At 45.2% G+C, this 21,577-nt stretch overlaps 1 protein-coding gene across 2 annotated transcripts in view; it reads right to left on the reverse strand.

Moving 5' to 3' along the window:
• Positions 1-406: 406 nt before the first annotated feature.
• Positions 407-21,577, reverse strand: part of MSRA (methionine sulfoxide reductase A) — a 984,506-nt gene continuing 963,335 nt past the window's right edge. For both annotated transcript variants that reach the window (XM_078649877.1, XM_078649878.1), the window contains exon 6: positions 407-893. In XM_078649877.1, the coding sequence (XP_078506003.1) occupies positions 732-893 (162 nt within the window). In that variant the 3' untranslated portion in view covers positions 407-731. The remainder of the gene's footprint in view (positions 894-21,577) is intronic.

A 21,577-nucleotide genomic window follows, 5' to 3' on the forward strand; every position in this document is an offset into this window, starting at 1 on the left:
ACAGCAGCGTAGTGATTGGCTAGGGGAGCTTGGGAGCCTGTATGCTTCCTGCTTCTAGGAGTCGACCGAAGAGGACTGGGAGGCGGTAGCTGGCCTGCAGGTAAGTGATTTATTTTTTCAGCCCTGCCACCCCGTTAAGTAGCAGCCACCACTGTATGGAAGGGAAGCCCACCCTTGAATAACATTCTGTGCTTCCAGATCAGTGCCAAGCCAGAATCAAAGGATCTAACCCTCCCTACATAACTTTATAGCCCACTGCTTAAAAAAAGGAAATGCCAAAAATGTAACTTAAATAGCACATTAGAAAATTCAAAATGCTTTTACCATGTTTACTTACCCAGAATAAAGATGGTATATCTCATATAATTCCATTACATACAGGAAATGTACAAATAAATCAATAGCATTTCTACTGAAATCATTTTCATTTATTGTAAGATTTGGTTTAGCTAAGGTACACATGTAACGCAGGAGGAATAAAAGAAAAGATTTGATTGAGCAGTAATAGAAATTATCCTAGGAGTTTATCTTTCCATGGATTAACATTTTGTAGCTATTTTCAATCAAAGTAGATGCTTTTGCTTGTCGGCAGTGAACATTTATGAAGAAAATCTTGTGGTTCACAATCCAAAGCTCTGCTCCTTTTAGAATTATTCAAATGTTTTCACCGCTCCATCATGAAAGGATTAGAAAAGGCTTTTCGATCACTCCCAGATGATCATCACACAGTGTTACTTGAGACCGATGGGACATGAGACACCAGTACCACCGAGGCCACAGTACCCATTCGGTTTCTTGCCCAGGTACTGCTGGTGGTAGTCTTCCGCATAGAAGAAGTCTTGACCCTTGCGGATTTCAGTGGTGATTTCACCATAACCGCTCTCCTTCAGCACCTAAAGAAAGAACAATTTTCATGAGTCACTTATTGTATAAAAATATGAGAGTAAGAAGTATGGAAAAAAGGAACTGAGTATTTAACATTTCCAAACCATTAAGTTCACATTACAAAATTGTCATCAGAGTGCTTCTGGATAGCCAAGGAAATATCAGCAATAAACATAACTCTTCTAGCATGGAGAACAATGGACAACATGTAGATCCTGGCTGAAGCCCTTAACGCTGGCGGAATACTAGAAATGATCCCAAAATATTTCTTATACCAGCATTAGAAGAGACAATAACTGGTATCTTTATGTGAAGATGATGTTCTGACATATTATCCATAGTGGTGAATGTCCCTTCTACCAGTTATCTAATACCCAAAACTGCAAAAATGTGAACCATGGATTAATGTTGAGACACACATTGGGATGTATTGGCAATGATGGAGGACCCTCTAGAATATGGACTCCCAGTGGTAGGGGACATTTATTCAATTGTTTATTCATCCATTTTAATGTATTCATTGTTTTTGTACAGCATTTAAGCTACAAAATGGTTCCTTCCAGGTGCTTTGGAAAGGATTTTGGGGCTAAGTGTTACAGCGGTATGCTTGAATAGGATGCTGGCAAGTGAACAAGTTAGACAAACACTAGGCCATGCAACTATTGAAACATGAAGATCTTTTGTCCTTTCTAGTTTTTATGTCTGACTGTCCAAGGCGAAAGGGCAGAGGAGAGACTATCAAAGCATAGTGCCTTGAGAGCGCAGCAATCTTCGACCAATAATCTATAGTTCCGTTATTTGAAAAAAATGCAAGTCCATATTTTGTTTATCAAGAGTAGCATACAAAATATCAGGTTGGCAAATTCCTGACACTGACAACCGATATGTGGCCTTGCAGCACATAAATTATAAAGAACAGTATTTAAATGCTTATAAACTCATGCAGTAAATGATATTGGAAAAAAAGATTTTTTTTAAAATCACACAATTAGGTAAAGCTCATATAAGATATTACATTTTTCGAATATGTACATGTAGGTGTACTACATACTTTTATACTACTATCCTATGAAACCTACCCTTGGTTCCAGGAATGCGACAGGCCGATCATATATGAAAAATGAGGGAATGTCTTAAACTTCCTATCCAAGACAAACAAAGTAATGCTTTTATTCAGGCGTTATTTAATGGATGTTAAATCTGCACCGTTAGCTTAACCCCTTTGGTGAGTCGGACGGCCGTGGCAGTCCGACGCACCAGTGCTCATGTGCGTAGGATGGCCTCCGGCCGTCCAATCACATGACACTGGAAATCCCTCTGGTGCGGGCACCAGAGGGATTCCCTTCCCCCCCCCCCCCGACAGCCTCGGGAGCTAGGGCAGAGCTTCCCCAGCTCCCGAGGCTGCTCCCCTGGTTTCCCTGAAATGACGATCAGCGCACACATCACGCTGACCTAATTTCAATGAAACCAAAACTGAAAGGCTCATTTCAGTTTCACTTTCCACGTGCTCAGGGGGCTATCTCAGCCCCGAGCACGTAGAAAGACGGGAGAGGTATAATTGAAAAGGGGAGAATCTCCCCTTTCCAATGGTACTCCAAGCAGGGATCTACCCACTAGACACCAGGGAGGAGGGAGCGGCCCTTTGGGCAAGGACCTTTGCTCCTCCCTATTTATTTTGGGCAATACAGTCTTTCTGCCCCCGGGGGCAGAAAGTCCACTAGAACCCAGGGATTTTTTTTATTGGTGTTGGGGTGGGGGCTTCCCAAAATAGGCATGGCAATGCCCCCACTCCAAGCCACAGACATTTCAGTCTTTCTGCCCCACCAGGGGGGCAGACGGGGGCAGGAGCCCCCAATCTGACGCTGGGGGGCTGAAAGCCCACTAGAAACCAGGAATTTTTTTGTAGTGATATAGGGGTGGGGGCTGCCCAAACTGGGAATGACAATGCCCCCACACCCCACCCCCAGAGAAATTCCAGTCTTTCTGCCCCCTGGGGAGGAGTAGCCCCCAATCTGCGCCCCGGGGGGGGGGGGGGGAGAAAGGCCACTACAAACTAAGGATTTTTTTTATTGATGTAGTTGTGGGGCACCCCCAAAATGGGCATGGTAATGCCCCCCCAAAGATATTCCAGTGTTTCTGCCCCCCCCCGGGGGCAGACAGGTGCAGTAGCCCACAATCTAACCCCCGGGGGAGCAGAAAGACGACTACAAACCAGGAATTTTTTTGTAGTGATGTAGGAGTGGGGGCTGCCCAAAATGGGCATGACAATGTCCCCATCCCATAGAAATGTCAGTCCTTCTGCCTCCACCCCCCAAAAAAATGCAACAGTCTTTCTGCCCCCCCTCCCACCCAGGGGCAGAAGGTGTTCTTCCCCTCTAGGGGGGGGGGGGCAGGAAGCCCACTAGACACCAGGGATTATTTTTTTTTTATACATAGGGGTGGGGGCTGCCCAGAATGTGCATGCCAATGCCCCACCCCAAAAAAAATTGCCACAGTCTTTCTGCCCCCACCCGGAAGCAGATAGGGGCAAAAGCCCCTTGTCTCCATCCGGGGTGGGGGGCAGAAACCCTCACCATCCCCCAAAATGCCATAGTCTTTCTGCCCCCAAAGGAGACAGATGGGGCAGTAGTCCCTGATCTGCCCCCAAGGGGGGCGGCAGTAAGCCCACTAGGAGCCAGCGATTACGCTGGCTTTTCTTATGCGTGGGGGCTGCCCAGAATGGACATACCAATACCTCCACCCCCCAAAACAACTGCCACAGTCTTTCTATCAGGGCAAACTCTCCCGCCCCCCCCCGGTCCCCTCCCACAGGGCGGCAGAAAGCCCACTAGGCACAGACTTTTTTGGAATTTGGGCCCTAGCGCAGCCGGCACATAGGGAAACGTAGCAACCAGTACATTTTTTTAAACTAGACACCAAGGGAAATCCAGGATGTTAAAAAAAACATTTTCCTCACATTTCTGTGATGAAAAGTTCTGGAATCTGCGTGGATCCACAAAGTTCCACCCACCCCACATTCCTCAAAGTCTTCCGATAAAAATGGTACCTCGCTTGTGTGGGTAGGCTAGTTGCCGCAACAGGAAACGGCCTATAACGCAACGTGGACATACCACATTTTTACAGTGAAAACTGACCCTCATTGAAAGTCAATAGTAAATAACAGTTCCTCTACAATTCTGTATTACTCTATCCCCCACATGAATCATTGAGACATTTTGCACTTCTTAATTTGCGAAAAATAAAGAATCGCAAATTAAGAAGTGCAAAATGGTATGCATCATTATTTTCGGTATTCATTTGTGATTCGGTAAAAATCGCAATTTTTACCGAATCCCAAATAAATACCGAATTCTTAAGTTAATTTTCGCAATTCCCATTGATTCCTATGGGCCAAAAGGCCCATAGGAGTCAATGGGAAGGCATTAGCAAATTGCGAGTGGCACTTTGAAAATTTCATGGGTGCAGGGGGGGGGTCCAAAGGACCCCCCCATGCACCCCTGAAATGTATTTTTCGCATCATGTTTCACACACACATGTCCTAAGGACATGTGTGTGTGAAACATGAATGTTGAAAAAAAAACAATTTCAGCATTTGAAACACTTTTTCCAAATTTACCGAGTGGTTCAACCACTCGGTAAATTTGGCACCCTAATTGCGAATTTACACTTTGAAAAGTAATGATGCATTGCTTTTAAGAAATCGCACATCTGCGACTTCTTAAAAGCACCCGCAATTTTAGAACTCGCAAAAATGTTACGAATTCTAAAATTGCTTCATGCATCCCAAAAAGCACTTTTGCATTCGCAAACGGCCGATTTTAAGGAATCGCACCGTTTGCGACTACAAAAATGCTTGATGCATGTGGGGGTATGTCTCCTGATAAAAATGCTACTCCACTTGTGTGGGTATGCCTAGTGCCCGCAACAGGAAACGGCTCAAAACGCAACGTGTACACACTTCATTTTAACAGTGAAAACTGACACTTTTTTTGCAAAGTGCCTACCTGTAGATTTGGAACCCTAGCTCTGCCGGCACCTAGGGAAACAATGCAAACCCATACATTTTGGAAAACAAGACCCCCAGGGGAATCCAGGAGGGGGTGACTTGTCAGGCTCTCACCAGGTTCTGTTACCCAGAATTCCTTGCAAACCTCAAACTTTGTAAAAAAAACACACATTTTCCTCACATTTCTGTGATGAAAAGTTCTTGAATCTGCTTGGAGCCACAAAATTCCACCCACCCACATTTCCTGAATTCTTTCAATAAAAATGATACCTCACTTGTGTGGGTAGGTCTAGTGCCTGTGACAGGAAACGGCCTAAAACACAACGTGGACACACCACATTTTTACAATGCCTAGTTGTAGATTTTGAACCCTATCTCTGCCGGCACCTAGGGAAACCTAGCAAACCTATACATTTTTGAAAACTAGACACCCAGGGGAATACAGGAGGGGGTGACTTGTCTGGCTCTCGCCAGGGTCTGTTACCCAGAATCTCTTGCAAACCTCAAACTTTATTTTAAAAAACACATTTTCCTCACATTTCTGTACTGGAAAGTTCTGGAATCTGCGTGGTTGCACAACATTCCACCCAACCCGCATTCCACAAAGTCTTCCGATAAACATTATACCTCACTTATATGGGTAGGCCTTGTGCCAGCGACAAGAATTGGCCCAAAACGCAACGTGGACACACCACATTTTTACAGTGAAAACTGACCCTTTGATGGCAATGTGCCTAGCTGTAGATTTTGAACCCTAGCTCTGCCGGCACCTAGGGAAACCTAGAAAACATATACATTTCTGAAAACTAGACACCCGGGGGAATCCAGGATGGGGTGACTTATCTGGCTCTCACCAAGTTTTGTTACCCAGAATCCCTTGCAAACCTCAAACTTTGTAAAACAAAAACATTTTCCTCACATTGTTGTGGTTTAAAGTTCTGGAATCTCCGTGAAGTCACAAAATTCTACCCACCCCGCATTCCCCAACGTCTTCTGAGAAAAATGGTACCTCACTTGTGTAGGTAGGCCTAGTGGCTGCAACAGGAAACGTCCCAAAAAGCAACGTGGACACACCACATTTTCACAGTGAAAACTGACACTTTTTTTGCAAAGTGCCTAGCTGTAGATTTTGAACCTTAGCTCTGCCGGCATCTAGTGAAACCTAGCAAACCTATACATTTTTAAAACTAGACACCCAGGGGAATATAGGATGGGGTGACTTGTCTGTCTCTCACCAGTTTCTGTTACCCAGAATCCCTTGCAAACCTCAAACTTTGTAAAAAAACAAACACATTTTCCTCACATTTCTGTGATGGAAAGTTCTGGAATCTGTGTGGATCCACACATTTCCTACCACCCAGCGTTCCCCCAGGTGTCCCGATACTAATGGTACCTCACTCACGTGGATGGGTTAAGTACCCGTGACAGGCAAGGGCCCAAAACATATTGAGGAGACATCAAAATTACCCATCACAATACAACCTGGTTTTGCAAGGGGGTCACCAGGGTTATTGGCCCAGGGTTTGGCGGCCATCTTGGGCAACCTACCAAACCCACACATTTCTGAAAACTAGACAAAGCTAGAAAAGCGCTGCATTTAAAAAAAAAAAAAGTTTTAGCCAATTCTGCATTGGACACCCACACAAGTGAGGCATCATTTTACTCGGTAGACTGACGGGAATGCTATTGGTTAGGACATTTGTGCTGGCACGGTGATTCCACACAAAAATATGTGGGAAATGTATTTCTTTCAGCTAAATTTGAGGTTTACAGGGGATTCTGGGTAGAAAAACTTTGGGGGATCCACACAAGCCATACCTCGCTGGACTTCTCTGGGTGTCTAATTTTAAAAAATGCGTGCGTTTGGTAGTTTCCCAGGATGGCCGCCAAGCCTGGGGCAAAAAACTCAGGTGACCCCCCTTGCAAAACCTGGTTGTTTTGTGATAGGTAATTTTGATGTCTTGTCAATATGTTTTGGGCCCTTGCCTATCGCGGGTACTTGACCCACCCACGCAAGTGAGGTACCATTTTTATCGGGAGACCTGGGGGAAAGCTGGGTGGTAGGAAATTCATGGATCCATTGAGATTCCAGAATTTTCCCACACAGAAATATGAGAAAAATTTGATTTTTTCAGTTACATTTGAGGTTTGCAGGGGATTCTGGAAGGAAAACGATGAGGGGTTCACGCAAGCCATACCTCGCTCGACTCCCCCGGTGTTCAGAAATGTGTGGGTTTAGTAGGTTTCCCAAGATGGCCACCGAGCCCGGGGTCAAAAACCCAGGTGACCCCCCCCCCTTGCAAAACCAGTTTTTTTTGTGAAAGGTCATTTTGATGTCCCCTCAATAAGTTTTGGGCCCTTGCCTGTTGCGGATACTTGACCCACCCACGAGAGTGAGATACCATTTTTCTCGGAAGACTTTTTTTTTTTTTTTTTATATAGCGCGAACTAGAACCAAACCGAATCAGTTATCAGAGCGCTTTACATAGCACCAGTTATGTAACATGAGAACACACTTTCATTTTTTTTAGGCACGGGGAGATTAAGTGATTTGCCCAGAATCACAGGGGGTTTTTGGCGTCGTTACCGAGACTCGAACCCAGGTCTTCAGGTCCGAGGTCGAGCGCCTTAGCCGTTAGGCCAACCCCTCTCCCCAGGAGAGGGGTTTTTTGTGTGAAAATTTTTTTGTGAGGAAAATGTTTTTTTTGTTTGACAAAGTTTGAGGTTTGCTAGAGATTCTGGGTAACAGAACATGGTGAGAGCAAGACAAGTCAACATATCCTGTATTCCTGTGGTATATAAATAAAAATACCGGATCTATTTTTTAATGAATGAATGAATAACAGATAGCTCAATAAAATAAGAGTCAAGATTCGAGGTAGTGGGAGTTTTGCAGGTTTATTACAGCATAAAGGACAGGGACAGGACAACCTGCATAGGAACAGAATGGCAAGGACTAGCATGGCCCGGCAGCTGCCGGGGACCGGATCTGGAATGGCTAGCTCTAACATTTAATAACATTACATGAGCATATATACATAACGCAAACACATAGCATTACATTGCAATGGGCGTAGCAGTGGGTGGAGCAGTAGGTGTAACAGGGCGTATACATAGACATGTGATGCAAACGTAATAGAATATGTCATGAAATGGGCGGAAACATTGGAGGGGGCTACCTAAGGAGCCGGGACCTCTAACCTAATGGTGCGCGCAAACTGACAATGACGTGTTACTAGGAGAAGCTGGGGGCTATGAACTCTGTGCTAGGAGCAGAGACTAAAGTCTGGAGGGTCGGAGCGACATGTACCTAGACCCTATCTGGTATCTAATGTTTAGGGAACATGTTGATATAAACTAGAAGTCATGAGGGGAGAAGCTAACTGACTCTAAGGCTAGAGCATGCATTTATTCTACATGTAGTACGTGATGAAGAATATTAAATGACCATTAAATCCAGTATTTCTCTTACATGGAGCCGAATAGGCTAGACAATGACGGAAACTATTGATGCAGTTCAGTAGCTTAGGAATGCAGAGAAGGAGGACTAAACTGATAGCTGGAATCATAACATAGTCTTGGCAGACTCGGAGGCAGAGCCAAGCTGCACCGGGCACTGCGAGGCAGGAAGTAAGTGAAGGGTCGAGGATACAGGTGGGGGCTGTATCGCTCCTCAGCGAGGCTTCAGGAGACAGGGGCTGAATCTGATGTCCGGGCCCTGTTGAGGCCTAGAAACGGGGACTTTATAATGAAATAACGTGCACACTAAGAAACGTGGCAACATAACTTTACATAGGCCTGACACTCATATTACTCATGAGGACTGGGGAATGACATACCAGAAGTGGACACAACTATAATTGCGTCTTGAATCGGACATGGGGAATAACATATGCATATTGGTCATGCACACATAACATATGATGGATGACTCGTAGGGACACAGAACATGACAAAATTTACTTTTCCACATTCCCTCCTTGTCACTACGTTTCCATCAGGAAACATCAATATTCATGATACCATCTATCATTTCATACAGTACCATTTGTTCATCTCGAATTGTCTTGGAACGGGATTTAGAACGGGGCTTGGGACTAGGAATACAAGAGGTAGCACACATGCCGCAAATCGCAGGGCCACATTGTATACAGAGGCAGCAGCTGAATATGATCGCTACTGCGATACCTAGAAAGGACAGGACTTTCCATCCCCAGGCGGAAATTATATTCCAGAACCAACCGGACCATGTCCAGGTGCCTGGATCTTGGTGTAACAGATGGGCAATTTTATGAAGTCTGGTTATAGCTGAATAAACAGACGGCGCGTTATTTGGAATGAAAATGCAGCAACTGGATCCGAGGACTCTACAGGCCCCGCCCCTATCGGCCAGTATGACGTCAAGGACGAGACGATTCTGGAGCACGACAATTCTCATAAAGGATTGCTCTTCGGTTAAGTTACCTAGAGCGGAGGCAGTCTCATCTACTACAGCTTCAAGGGTTCTGGTTAACCTACGAATTAGCTTACTATTCACAACTGTACCTAAATAAGGGAAACACCTTTATCAATGTCAATGAATTGCTCTGCAGCAGTCTCAGTATAATCGACAATCGGGAGGTTTCTCTTGTGTCTAGTGTGTACTAGGTAGGAATTCCTATGGTAGTCAGGTGGTGCTAGAAAAACAGGTGGCAGTAGGAAGGCAATGTAACAGGTTCCCTCCCAATCGAGGGGCAGACAAACATATGCAGTTTGACCACAAACGAAATAAGAATGACGTGAAGCTTTAAAAATAGATTTCCCACTGTCACTATACTTGATAATAGTAGTACAATCACTATGTCCTACGTGTACAGAACCATAACTACGAACACATAATTCGCCTTTGACTGGTAATACTGAAATAGCAGGTGAATCCATAGAATCTGGAGTAGTATCAGACTGAACATTCAGGACCATGAAATTCGACGAATAATTACCTAAATTGTATACTTCATTTTCTAGATCTAAACCTGTTCTGTGGGGGAGACCTTTCTTGTCTGGGAAACATGTGCTGTTAAGAAAGGACATATCTGTTGAGGATGACGTTAACGTGGACCATGCTCCACACGAACCATTATGGGAAAAAGGATAAGGAAAGAGTGGCAGAACTCCCTTCGGTGTCTGGAAAGGGGGGAGTCGACCACACACCCAACAATTAGTGGCATTGCTGGTCTGGTGTGAATAATGTAACATGCGGATAAATGTATTGTTACGCATCGCGAGGCGGTATGAATATTCATGAGGAGGCAGATCACTAAACGTGTGCTCTACTGTAACATTAGAATGCTTATTTACATGAGGAACTGGAAAACACAGGAAAAATGCGTAACTGGTGCAGGAAATCAAAAGGCTGAGAAATAATATGAAACTTAGAAAAACGATACATCGAATTGAGTTTTGACTGACTCTCTCACTATGGGGGTCTATTTTATACATGTCAGAAACAGTCTAACCGTTTCACCTAGGGGAGGACTTATACAATCAAACTGACTGACTTATTTTACTAGACCGGAGTTTTTGCTTATACTCCTGCTGCGGAGTTTTCTCTACCAAGGGAGGGGTTGTATCAATGTCATTTGCGGGACAGTCCTTAGGAACAATGTTTTGACAAGTCTTGATATCCTGGGAAATGTTCTTAGAGACCGGTTTTAATCCGTAGAATTTCTTGACGTGCGAAAGATGCACCCAGCCGCGGCGTCCTTCCAATTTCACGGCTGTACGGGTGGTGAGGAGGACCTGACGGGGCTCCTTCCAACGTGGCTCCAGCGGACTTGATCTGTCGAAGTTCCGCACGAGTACCATCGAACCTGGAACGATTTCATGCGGGGCCACCTCGGTATTGTCTGGAAATGCGGCGGCAACCTGTGAACGACATGAGTTGAGGGCAGACATCAAGGAAGCTAGGTAATCTGTCAGCATATTACATGAAACATCAGTAATACTTCGGGGTCTAGGAGTACCCCACATGTTAGGGGGGCGGCCGAATACGACCTCATACGGGGACAGACCTGATCTGGAATGTGCGACCATGCGCATATAAAACAAAGCAACTGGCAGAGCTACTAGCCAGTCCACACCCTTGTCTTTACATATTTTAGCAATTCGGATTTTCAGAGTCTGATTATGTCTCTCAACGAGACCGGCTGCTTCAGGATGGCGTACACAATGAAACTTCCACTGGTACCCTAACAACAGGGAAACGTGCTTCATTAACTCTGAGGAGAATGGTTGGCCGTTATCAGAATATACGACTCTAGGGAGTCCATATCGAGGGAAAAACTCACGAACCAACTGCTTGGCAGTGGTCGCGGCTGTGTAATCTGGGACTGGATATGCTTCTGTCCATCTGGACAAAGCGCATACAACTACAAGTCTTCAACGTCTACATGAGCCCCCTCGCGGCCATCGTACGCAAACACAACCTGAACATCATCTCCTACGCCGACGACACCCAGCTGATCCTCTCCCTGACCAACGACCCCGACACCGCCAGAGCCAACCTGCACGAAGGGATGAGAGACGTAGCCGAATGGATGACGACCAGCCGCCTGAAACTGAACTCAGACAAGACGGAGGTCCTCATCCTGGGCTCCACGCCCTCCGCCTGGGACGACTCCTGGTGGCCCCCCGCCCTGGGCACCGCACCCAAACCGACGGACCACGCACGCAACCTGGGCTTCATCCTGGACTCCTCCCTCTCCATGACCAGACAAGTCAACGCCGTCTCCTCGTCATGCTTCAACATCCTGCGCATGCTACGTAAGATCTTCCGGTGGATCCCCACCGAGACGAGGAAGACGGTCACCCAGGCCCTCGTCACCAGCCGACTGGACTACGGCAACGCCCTCTACGCCGGAACGACCGCCAAACTCCAGAAGAGACTCCAGCGGATCCAGAACGCCTCGGCGAGACTCATCCTCGACATCCCCCGTCGCAGCCACATCTCCGGACACCTGAGAGATCTGCACTGGCTCCCGGTCAACAAGAGAATCACCTTCCGGCTCCTCACCCACGCGCACAAAGCCCTACACGACCAAGGCCCAAGCTACCTCAACAACCGGATCAACTTCTACACTCCCAAGCGCCTCCTCAGATCAACCAACCACGCCCTCGCCGCCGTCCCCCGCATCCGAAGAGCGACAACAGGAGGAAGATCCTTCTCCTACCTGGCCGCCAAGACCTGGAACTCACTTCCGACCAATCTGCGCCTGACCCAAGACCACCTCTCCTTCAGGAAGAAGCTCAAGACCTGGCTGTTCGAGCAGTAGCGGCACCCCCCCCCCCCTCCCAGCGCCTTGAGACCCTACGGGTGAGTAGTGCGCTCTACAAATGACCTGATTGATTGATTGATTGACAAGGACATACTTGAAACCTCGACATCGCTCCATCTGAATATAATCCATCTGGAGGACCTCAAAAGGGTGGTCAGGGGGCTGGAATCCACCTTGTTCCACCGGGACACTTTTACCTGGATTAAACTGACAACATATCATACAGGTACGGACTTTCTGCTTGGCTGCAGCTCGTAAATGCTTGTTGAACCAAATGTTCTGGATACTGTCTAACATTGCTTTTTCTCCTAAGTGTGCTGGACTATGTGCGGTATTAATAATGACTTGAACCATAGAGTCGGGGAGAAACCATGTGGTTCTTCCCTTCGTCACCCATCCTTGATCTGTCTGGACCCCTCCTTGTTCAGACCATTTCTTCATTTCATCGGGAGTAGCATGTAACTGGATATCTATGACATCTTGTGTAGGGTCCTTAACTGTCATACATGTAGTCGGATCTGGAGTATGTGTCTGTGTCGGATTAACTTGAATGTCTAGAGTCTGTGCTGTAAGCTTGGCTGTGCGATCTGCTAGATCATTACCCTGGGAAATAATGTCAGTAACTTTCGTATGTGCTTTGCATTTCATAATAGCAATGGAGGTCGGTAAATGTATGGCATCTAACAGAGCTTAAATAAGGAGACCATGCTGAATCTTGGTCCCATGAGAAGTCATGAAACCTCTCTCCTGCCAGAGCACTCCGAAGTCGTGTACGACTCCAAATGCGTAGCGTGAATCTGTGTAAACATTAACTTTCAGGTTCTTGGCGTGTATGCAGGCTTGTGTCAGAGCAACTAGCTCTGCTGCTTGAGCGGACAGAGTGTCAATGCGGTGTGTCTCAATAACCTCAGTGTCAGTAGTCACTGCATACGCGGCAACTAGTTCTCCTGTACTAGTTCTCATACATGAACCATCCACATAAAGTGTCAGGTCAGGATCTGGTAACGGAATATCTGTCAGATCTTGTCTTGGCTTTGTCGTAATGTTAACTACTTCCACGCAATCATGTGTGGCTGGATTTGAATTAACTGATGGTAACAGTGTAGCAGGGTTCAGGATGTTGCAGCGTCTGATTTCTATGTGTGGCTGAAACAGTGTCAATTCATAACCTGTTAGACGTGCAATTGTCAAGTGCTGTGTTTGTGTTCTATTTAAAAGAACTTCCACGGAGTGTGGAACTTGTACTGTCAGGGAGTGTCCTAAAACTATGGAATCACTTTGTCTGATAGCTAGTGCTGTGGCTGCAACTGACTTGAGGCACGCAGGCAGAGCCTGGGCGACCGGATCTAGTGTGCTAGAAAAGTAAGCACACGGCTTGTACTGTCCTGCTTGATCTTGTGTGAGAACAGATAATGCTGTACCTTCGCGTTCAGTGACGAAAAGTGTAAAAGGCTTACTGTAGTTCAGTGTAGCTAGGACTGGAGCTTGACATAAAGCTTTCTTTAACTCGTTGAAACTAAGTGTATGTTCAGATGTCCAAGGGAGGACAGTCATTGCGGCTGCCTCCTGTGTCGTTAACTGTATCAGTGGCTTGGCTAGAAATGCATACTGGGGAATCCATTGTCTACAATAAGAAGTAAGGCCAATAAAAGCACGTACCTCCTTCTGGGTTCTGGGCTGAGGAAGACTCGCTATCAACTGGATACGGTCTGGTGTCAACTGCCTACCCCTCTTGGACAGTAAGTGTCCTAAGTAGACCACTTGCTGGACACAGAATTGAAGCTTCGAAGGGGACACCTTGTGCCCCATCTCGGCTAGGAAATACAGAACCGTCAGTGACGCTCGCTCGCAGTCACGTTCAGAACGGGCTGTGATCAATAGATCATCGACATACTGGAGCAGGGCAGTGTCAGTTGGCATATGAATGTTGTCAAGTTGTCTCTTAAGTGCTTGGCTGTAAATACTAGGGCTTTCTGTGAAACCTTGAGGAGCTCGTGTAAACATATAGCTCCTTCCATTTAAACAAAATCCGAAAAGAAACTGGCTGTCTGGATGAATCGGAACACTAAAAAATGCATTCTTAAGATCGATTACAGTAAAGAACATGGCTTCGGAATCAATGGCTGTCAATAGGGAAGAGATATCTGGGACAACTGGGTACTGCGGAATAATACATTTATTAAGCTCTCGTAGGTCGATCACTAATCGATATACTGGGGGTGCATTTGGATCAGTACGTTTCATGACTGGAATGATCGGAGAGTTACATACATTGGAGTCAGTTTCTACAACTACTCCTTGAGCCATGAGCTCGTCTATAATTTTGGATAAGGCTGCTACAGCCTCAGGTGGCAATCTATACTGTCTGATTCGTGGTAACACTACACCTGGTTTGAGAGTCACACGATAGGGTGTGATTTGCATATAACCTACATCAGTTGGACCTTGCGCCCATAAATGCTGTGGAACATTAGACAGTCTTGAATCAAAATCTCGTAATACATAGTGACCCTTAAAGTCACGTAGGAACAATCGTATTCCCTCTGGGGAACAGCATATAACTGCACCTAACTCTTTCAGTGTTTTAATGCCTAATAGATTTTCTGGACATGACTTAGTAAGTAACAGATCAGTAGTACGGGACAATGGACCTACTTCTAAAGTAACTGGCTTTGAGATCTCATTTACGATAGGTTTTCCTGAAAATCCAAGGGAAACATTTCTTGAGCCTGAGAGCGGAGCCCCTGGAACTTCGGCGTGACTAATTGTGGTCCTACTTGCCCCTGTATCAATCAAAAACTTTCTGTCTTTCCCTAATACTTGACTGTGAACATAGGGACCTTCTTGATCTACAGGTATCTCGATGAGAGGCAAGCCTACCTCCCTCTCTAGGCTGTTTCATGAATACTGCTGGTACTCTGGATACTCAGACTGTGCATACTGGTACATCTGCGATGTAACGTGCTGTGTTGCAGCGATAGGCTGCGGTACTGTAACTGTCTGTTGTGCATTCTGTGGCTGAGGAGTCTGTGAAACTTGCTCTTGTCTAGGCGGACGTGGTCTTTCTTTAGTCTTACCAGTAGCTATGTTGTGCTTCAGAACTGTACACTCGTTTATGAAATGACCTGGCTGTTTACAATAATTGCAGTTTCCTTTAACGGGTGCTGCAGGATGACTGGCTTGATTTGGACCCCTCTTTTGACTGTCTTGAGGAACAGATTGTGCAACTAGTACTTTCATTTTCGTATCTTTCATACGTTTTCTTTCGTGTTCTTGTTCTTCTCTGATTCTATTCTGGTGATACTGGAGCATCTGGAGCATCTGAGACGGGGTATTAGCTTGCCAGGTACTTTCGACTTTCAGAACTCGGTTTTTAACTTGTGGACTTGAATTCTCGACTAATTTGGTAACAAACAGGTGAGGATATGACTCACTACTTGTCTTGAGGCCACTGTTAATACTGAAACATTTTTCAAACCTAGAATAAAAATCACTAATATCTTCATCTTGTTTCTGTTTACAGGCTGAGATTGCATCCCAGTCTTCCTTTTTCGTTGTTAATAATCTGGGTAAAACTTGAATCAATAATTCTGGTAATTCTTTACATTTATCTCCGAGACCAGTACCTGGTACACGTATCTTATCTTCTGCTTCTAGGACTGCCCAATCTATCTTTTTCTCTCCCACCTCCCATTCTTTCTCTTTGAGCTTTTCATACACCCCTGCGGGCAACAGAACCTTTAACATTTTAATTATATCCGGGTACGTGTATTCTCCCATACGGAGCATGTCTTTTAATTCTCTATGGTACCCTGCTGGATCTTTATCATGACAGGGAATTAATTTCTTCATCTCTAGAAGTTCCATCTTGGTGATTGGAGTGTATACAAACACTCGCTGCATTTCGCCACCCGCTCCTCTGACTGGGTGGACTTCTCGTAATGGATTCTGTCTATCTATGTAAAATGATTTACTTTCTGGGGGTGAGACATGGACAAAATGCGGGTTCAAAAATGTTCTATATTTGTGGCGCTGTTCTAGAATGACACTAATTAAATCGGTACCTAGACCTCTCCATCTGTACTGGAGTAACTCGTTCAGGATATCATGTAACGGGCCTGGATCAGAATGTTGACCCTCATACAGAGTAATGAGGTGCTGAATCATATACATACCCACCAGTCGCTGCTCGGCTGGGGGCATTTTCAGAAACATTTGTGCCACTATTTCGTCTGGAAAAGTGGTAGAATCAGTAATCCATCGGACTGCTGATCGGACTAGTTCTTGTTCATGCATGGTACTTAATTCACTGTAACCGATTCGTGATTTCAGAATGTGATCGGTAGCTTGGAATACTTGTTCTAGGGAACCTTGTTCTGGTGCTGAATGATGGAAAGTTGGCTTGTGTTCTAGACGTAAATGGCGATCTGGAAATCTAGGTTTTCCTACATACGCTATTCTGGCGGTATTCTCATCGTCTTCCTCTTCAGGATCAGAGGTACTTTCTTTCTCGCTTACTTGTGCTGCTTTACGTTGTTCGTGTATCTTTATTATTTCTCTACGGATTTTCTTGTACATACTTTCCATGGCACTAATGGTATTGTGCTTACCTTCGGCTATATTATCACTCCACTTTGTTAGAGTTTTCATTTCTTCCGGGTCTTTAGACGGGTAATCTTGTTCTCTTATTAGACAGTTAATTAAAAACTTTAATATCATGCGCTGAATCTCGGCTTTCCTTTGAGACATGGCATCACTAATACTTTGTGGGTCATCCCCTGTACGGATGAAACGATATATCCTGTCTAGATCTTCTTTCATATTTGGTAGGGTGACTAGATACTCGGTCACTCTCCTTACGCGTACGGAATATAAAACCATATTAAACTCGCCTGGAACTGGGTCATAGGCACATTCACCAAGGGTTTGCCTGATTTCTGCAACAGATTTATTATTCTTAGGAGTACGCTGTGATGCTTGAGCATGTAATTCGAGTGCTGATAAACGCTTGTGTGGCGGCGGGGTTTGAGGAAGACCTCCTCCTGCGGCCACTAAACTAGAATCATCAACTGATGCTTTTCGTCCTGGCAGGGTGGGTAATTGTAACGTGGGCTGGGCTTGTATGGCGGGCTGACCCGGGGGGGCTGTTAAGGGCACCCCGGTATCTGGGGGAGCAGGAATTACCTGGTTTACAGGGACGGGCGGAGTGCGGACAGGATTTGCATATTCTGGGACTGTGTCGTCCAGATAGGACGAAATAAAAATATCAGCTGCGGTAGGCTTGTGACGTAGCTTGGTCGGAACTAATGGTGGCGGAAAATTACTGGATGCCTCCGGGGTCGCTTTTGGCACGCCCTCGGCAAGAAGAGGATACATACCCTTAATAAGGGCATGCCTCTGTCTGTCTGACTGTTCGGCTTTGACTTGTTCACCTATCTCGATTAATTCTTTTTCTTGGGCTCGCTCTAAGGATTCTCTACTTAATTCTGACTTTCTGATTTCTTTTTCAGTTCTTTTATGAGCTTCTTTGCGCCATAACTCGATGGCATCTTTCTGTGACTGTCTGGCTTTCTTTTTCCATAATGCTTCTTCTACTCGCATGATGCATTCGGCATCCCATGTACCCGATACGGGCCATCTATACTTTTCTTCTAACTGTTTGGTATACTCTACCCATAAATCTAGATACAATATGGCACTTATGCCATGTTTCTGATACATAAAGTGACCTGGACTGTCCCTAGGCGGGACGGGAACTGCTGCTTCCAGCAGACCCTTTCTAGTTTTTAACTGACGTAACTTGGAAAATATGGGCATGACTGAACTGTAATCTAGACACAATACAATACACAATAAACACGATACTTATACCCCATTCATACCACGACATTGAAATACATGAAAAACATTTAAAATAACAGTTCGAACAGAATACTACCGGGAATACGGAACACAGAATACATGAATTTTCTCGAGAACAGAACTGACTAGAACAGGAACTAGATGCACTGCTGAAACAGTACGAAACTTACCGGTCTCTTAATGAGACACGTCAGGACCCGTATCCACCGAAGTGAACACTTCGTTTGTGGGACTGTGTACCACCAACCCACAGACCAGAGTCAATTAGATTGACCCTGTCTAGATACCACCCCAGTAACGGTACTCACCGGGCAGCAAGAACGGAAGGCCTCGGACTGGACTGCACTGCTACGACGACGGACGACGAACTTCGGACCTCGGACTTCAGTTACGGGTGGACCTCCGGATACCTCGGACCTTGGACTCTTGGCTTGGGCTCTGGTCGGGACTCGCCGCGTTCCTCCACCGTCTCGTCTGGATGCTGGGCCGCCTCCTCCGTCTCCTCCGTGGGCCTGAGGGATACTTGAGCAGAAATATCTGCCACTGCGCAGAAGAGTTCCGTCACGACTGCAGAGGGTCAGGGGGTCGGCGTGGCTTCACCGACGCGTGGGGAAAGGGCAAGTCCCTGTTCGGGCGCCATTATGTGGTATATAAATAAAAATACCGGATCTATTTTTTAATGAATGAATGAATAACAGATAGCTCAATAAAATAAGAGTCAAGATTCGAGGTAGTGGGAGTTTTGCAGGTTTATTACAGCATAAAGGACAGGGACAGGACAACCTGCATAGGAACAGAATGGCAAGGACTAGCATGGCCCGGCAGCTGCCGGGGACCGGATCTGGAATGGCTAGCTCTAACATTTAATAACATTACATGAGCATATATACATAACGCAAACACATAGCATTACATTGCAATGGGCGTAGCAGTGGGTGGAGCAGTAGGTGTAACAGGGCGTATACATAGACATGTGATGCAAACGTAATAGAATATGTCATGAAATGGGCGGAAACATTGGAGGGGGCTACCTAAGGAGCCGGGACCTCTAACCTAATGGTGCGCGCAAACTGACAATGACGTGTTACTAGGAGAAGCTGGGGGCTATGAACTCTGTGCTAGGAGCAGAGACTAAAGTCTGGAGGGTCGGAGCGACATGTACCTAGACCCTATCTGGTATCTAATGTTTAGGGAACATGTTGATATAAACTAGAAGTCATGAGGGGAGAAGCTAACTGACTCTAAGGCTAGAGCATGCATTTATTCTACATGTAGTACGTGATGAAGAATATTAAATGACCATTAAATCCAGTATTTCTCTTACATGGAGCCGAATAGGCTAGACAATGACGGAAACTATTGATGCAGTTCAGTAGCTTATGAATGCAGAGAAGGAGGACTAAACTGATAGCTGGAATCATAACATAGTCTTGGCAGACTCGGAGGCAGAGCCAAGCTGCACCGGGCACTGCGAGGCAGGAAGTAAGTGAAGGGTCGAGGATACAGGTGGGGGCTGTATCGCTCCTCAGCGAGGCTTCAGGAGACAGGGGCTGAATCTGATGTCCGGGCCCTGTTGAGGCCTAGAAACGGGGACTTTATAATGAAATAACGTGCACACTAAGAAACGTGGCAACATAACTTTACATAGGCCTGACACTCATATTACTCATGAGGACTGGGGAATGACATACCAGAAGTGGACACAACTATAATTGCGTCTTGAATCGGACATGGGGAATAACATATGCATATTGGTCATGCACACATAACATATGATGGATGACTCGTAGGGACACAGAACATGACAAAATTTACTTTTCCACATTCCCCTAGGTGTCTTGTTTTCGAAAATGTATAGGTTTGCTAGGTTTACTTTGGGGAATGCAGGGTGGGTGGAATTTTGTGGATCCACGCAGATTCCAGAACTTTCCACCACAGAAATGTGAGGAAAATGGGTTTTTTGTTTGACAAAGTTTGAGGTTTGCTAGAGATTCTGGGTAACAGAACATGGTGAGAGCAAGACAAGTCAACATATCCTGTATTCCCCTAGGTGTCTTGTTTTCGAAAATGTATAGGTTTGCTAGGTTTACCTAGGTGCCAGCAGAGCTAGGGTTAAAAACCTACATCTAGGCACTTTTCACTGTGAAACGTGGTGTGTCCACATTACGTTTTTGTCCGTTTCCTGTCACGGCCACTAGGCCTACCCACACAAGTGAGGTACCCTTTTTCTTGGAAGACTTTGGGGAATGCGGGGTGGGTGGAATTTTGTGGATTCACGCAGATTCCAGAACTTTCCACTACAGAAATGTGAGGAAAAATAGATATTTTTGTCAAACTTCGAGGTTTGCAAGGGATTCTGGGTAACATACCCTGGTGAGAGCCAGACAAGTCACCCCATCCTGGTTTCCCCTGGGTGTCCAGTTTTCACAAATGTATAAGCTTGCTAGATTTCCATAGGTACCGGCAGAGCTAGGGTTCAAAATCTACAGATAGGCACTTTGCAAAAAAGGGTCAGTTTTCACTGTTAAAATGAAGTGTGTCCACGTTGCGTTTTGAGCCGTTTCCTGTCGAGGGCACTAGGTTATCCGCACAAGTGGGGTAGCATTTTTATCAGGAGACTTAGAGTAATACAGAATTGTAGAGGAACTGTCATTAACTATTGACTTTCGATGCATTTCTGCCTTCCAAATATAAAGACAATGTTTAAAAAAGAAGTCACTTTGAAAAATGTCCTATAATTCTCATGCAAGTATGGTTACTCACAATTTTGGAAATGTGCAAATAGCTACTGTTTCTAAACTCTATATTTTGTTCCAATTTCAGAAATATATAGGTGTCTTTCATCCCAATTTTTAACTGTATATATTTTCCCAAATTAATTGGTATATACCCGGTACATATTAAAAAACCATTGCAAGACGCTGCTCAGTTATTGGCTCAGGGTTCGCCGGGTTGTAGGTGAACCTAAAAATTATATATATCGCCACAACCAGAAAGGTCCAGTGGATGCAACAGTATATTGTTTTCAAATATCTGTCATAATTAGAAGAAGCTACAGGTGAAAACGTTGGCACAAATGGCTGTTTTTTTCAACTCATTTCCCATTTTTCCTATTTTCAACTGTTAGTTTCTTTAAAGAAACCTTGACGGATCTACACAAATGACCCCTTGCTGAATTCAGAATTTTGTCTACTTTTCTAAAATGTATAGCTTTCCAGAGTTCATTATTGCTTTCATACTCATGTCTACCATTAACTAGAAGAAGGTTGAGAGCACAAAAAATTGCAAAAATAGGCTATGTCCCAGTAAAATGCCAAAACTGTGTAAAAAATGTTGCTTTTCTGACAAAAGCCTGTCCATCCCGGAAAGCTGGGAAAATTGGGATTTCAGCCCCACAACCCCTTTGTTGATACTATTTGGAGGGAAAATACCAGATGCTTCCATTTACAGCATTTGTTTCCCGTTTTTCAAAACCCAAAACAAAATGTAGCTGTATTTTGGCTAATTTCTG

Source organism: Lissotriton helveticus, chromosome 6 (assembly GCF_964261635.1).
Source record: "Lissotriton helveticus chromosome 6, aLisHel1.1, whole genome shotgun sequence".
NCBI classification, from domain to species: Eukaryota; Metazoa; Chordata; class Amphibia; order Caudata; family Salamandridae; genus Lissotriton; species Lissotriton helveticus.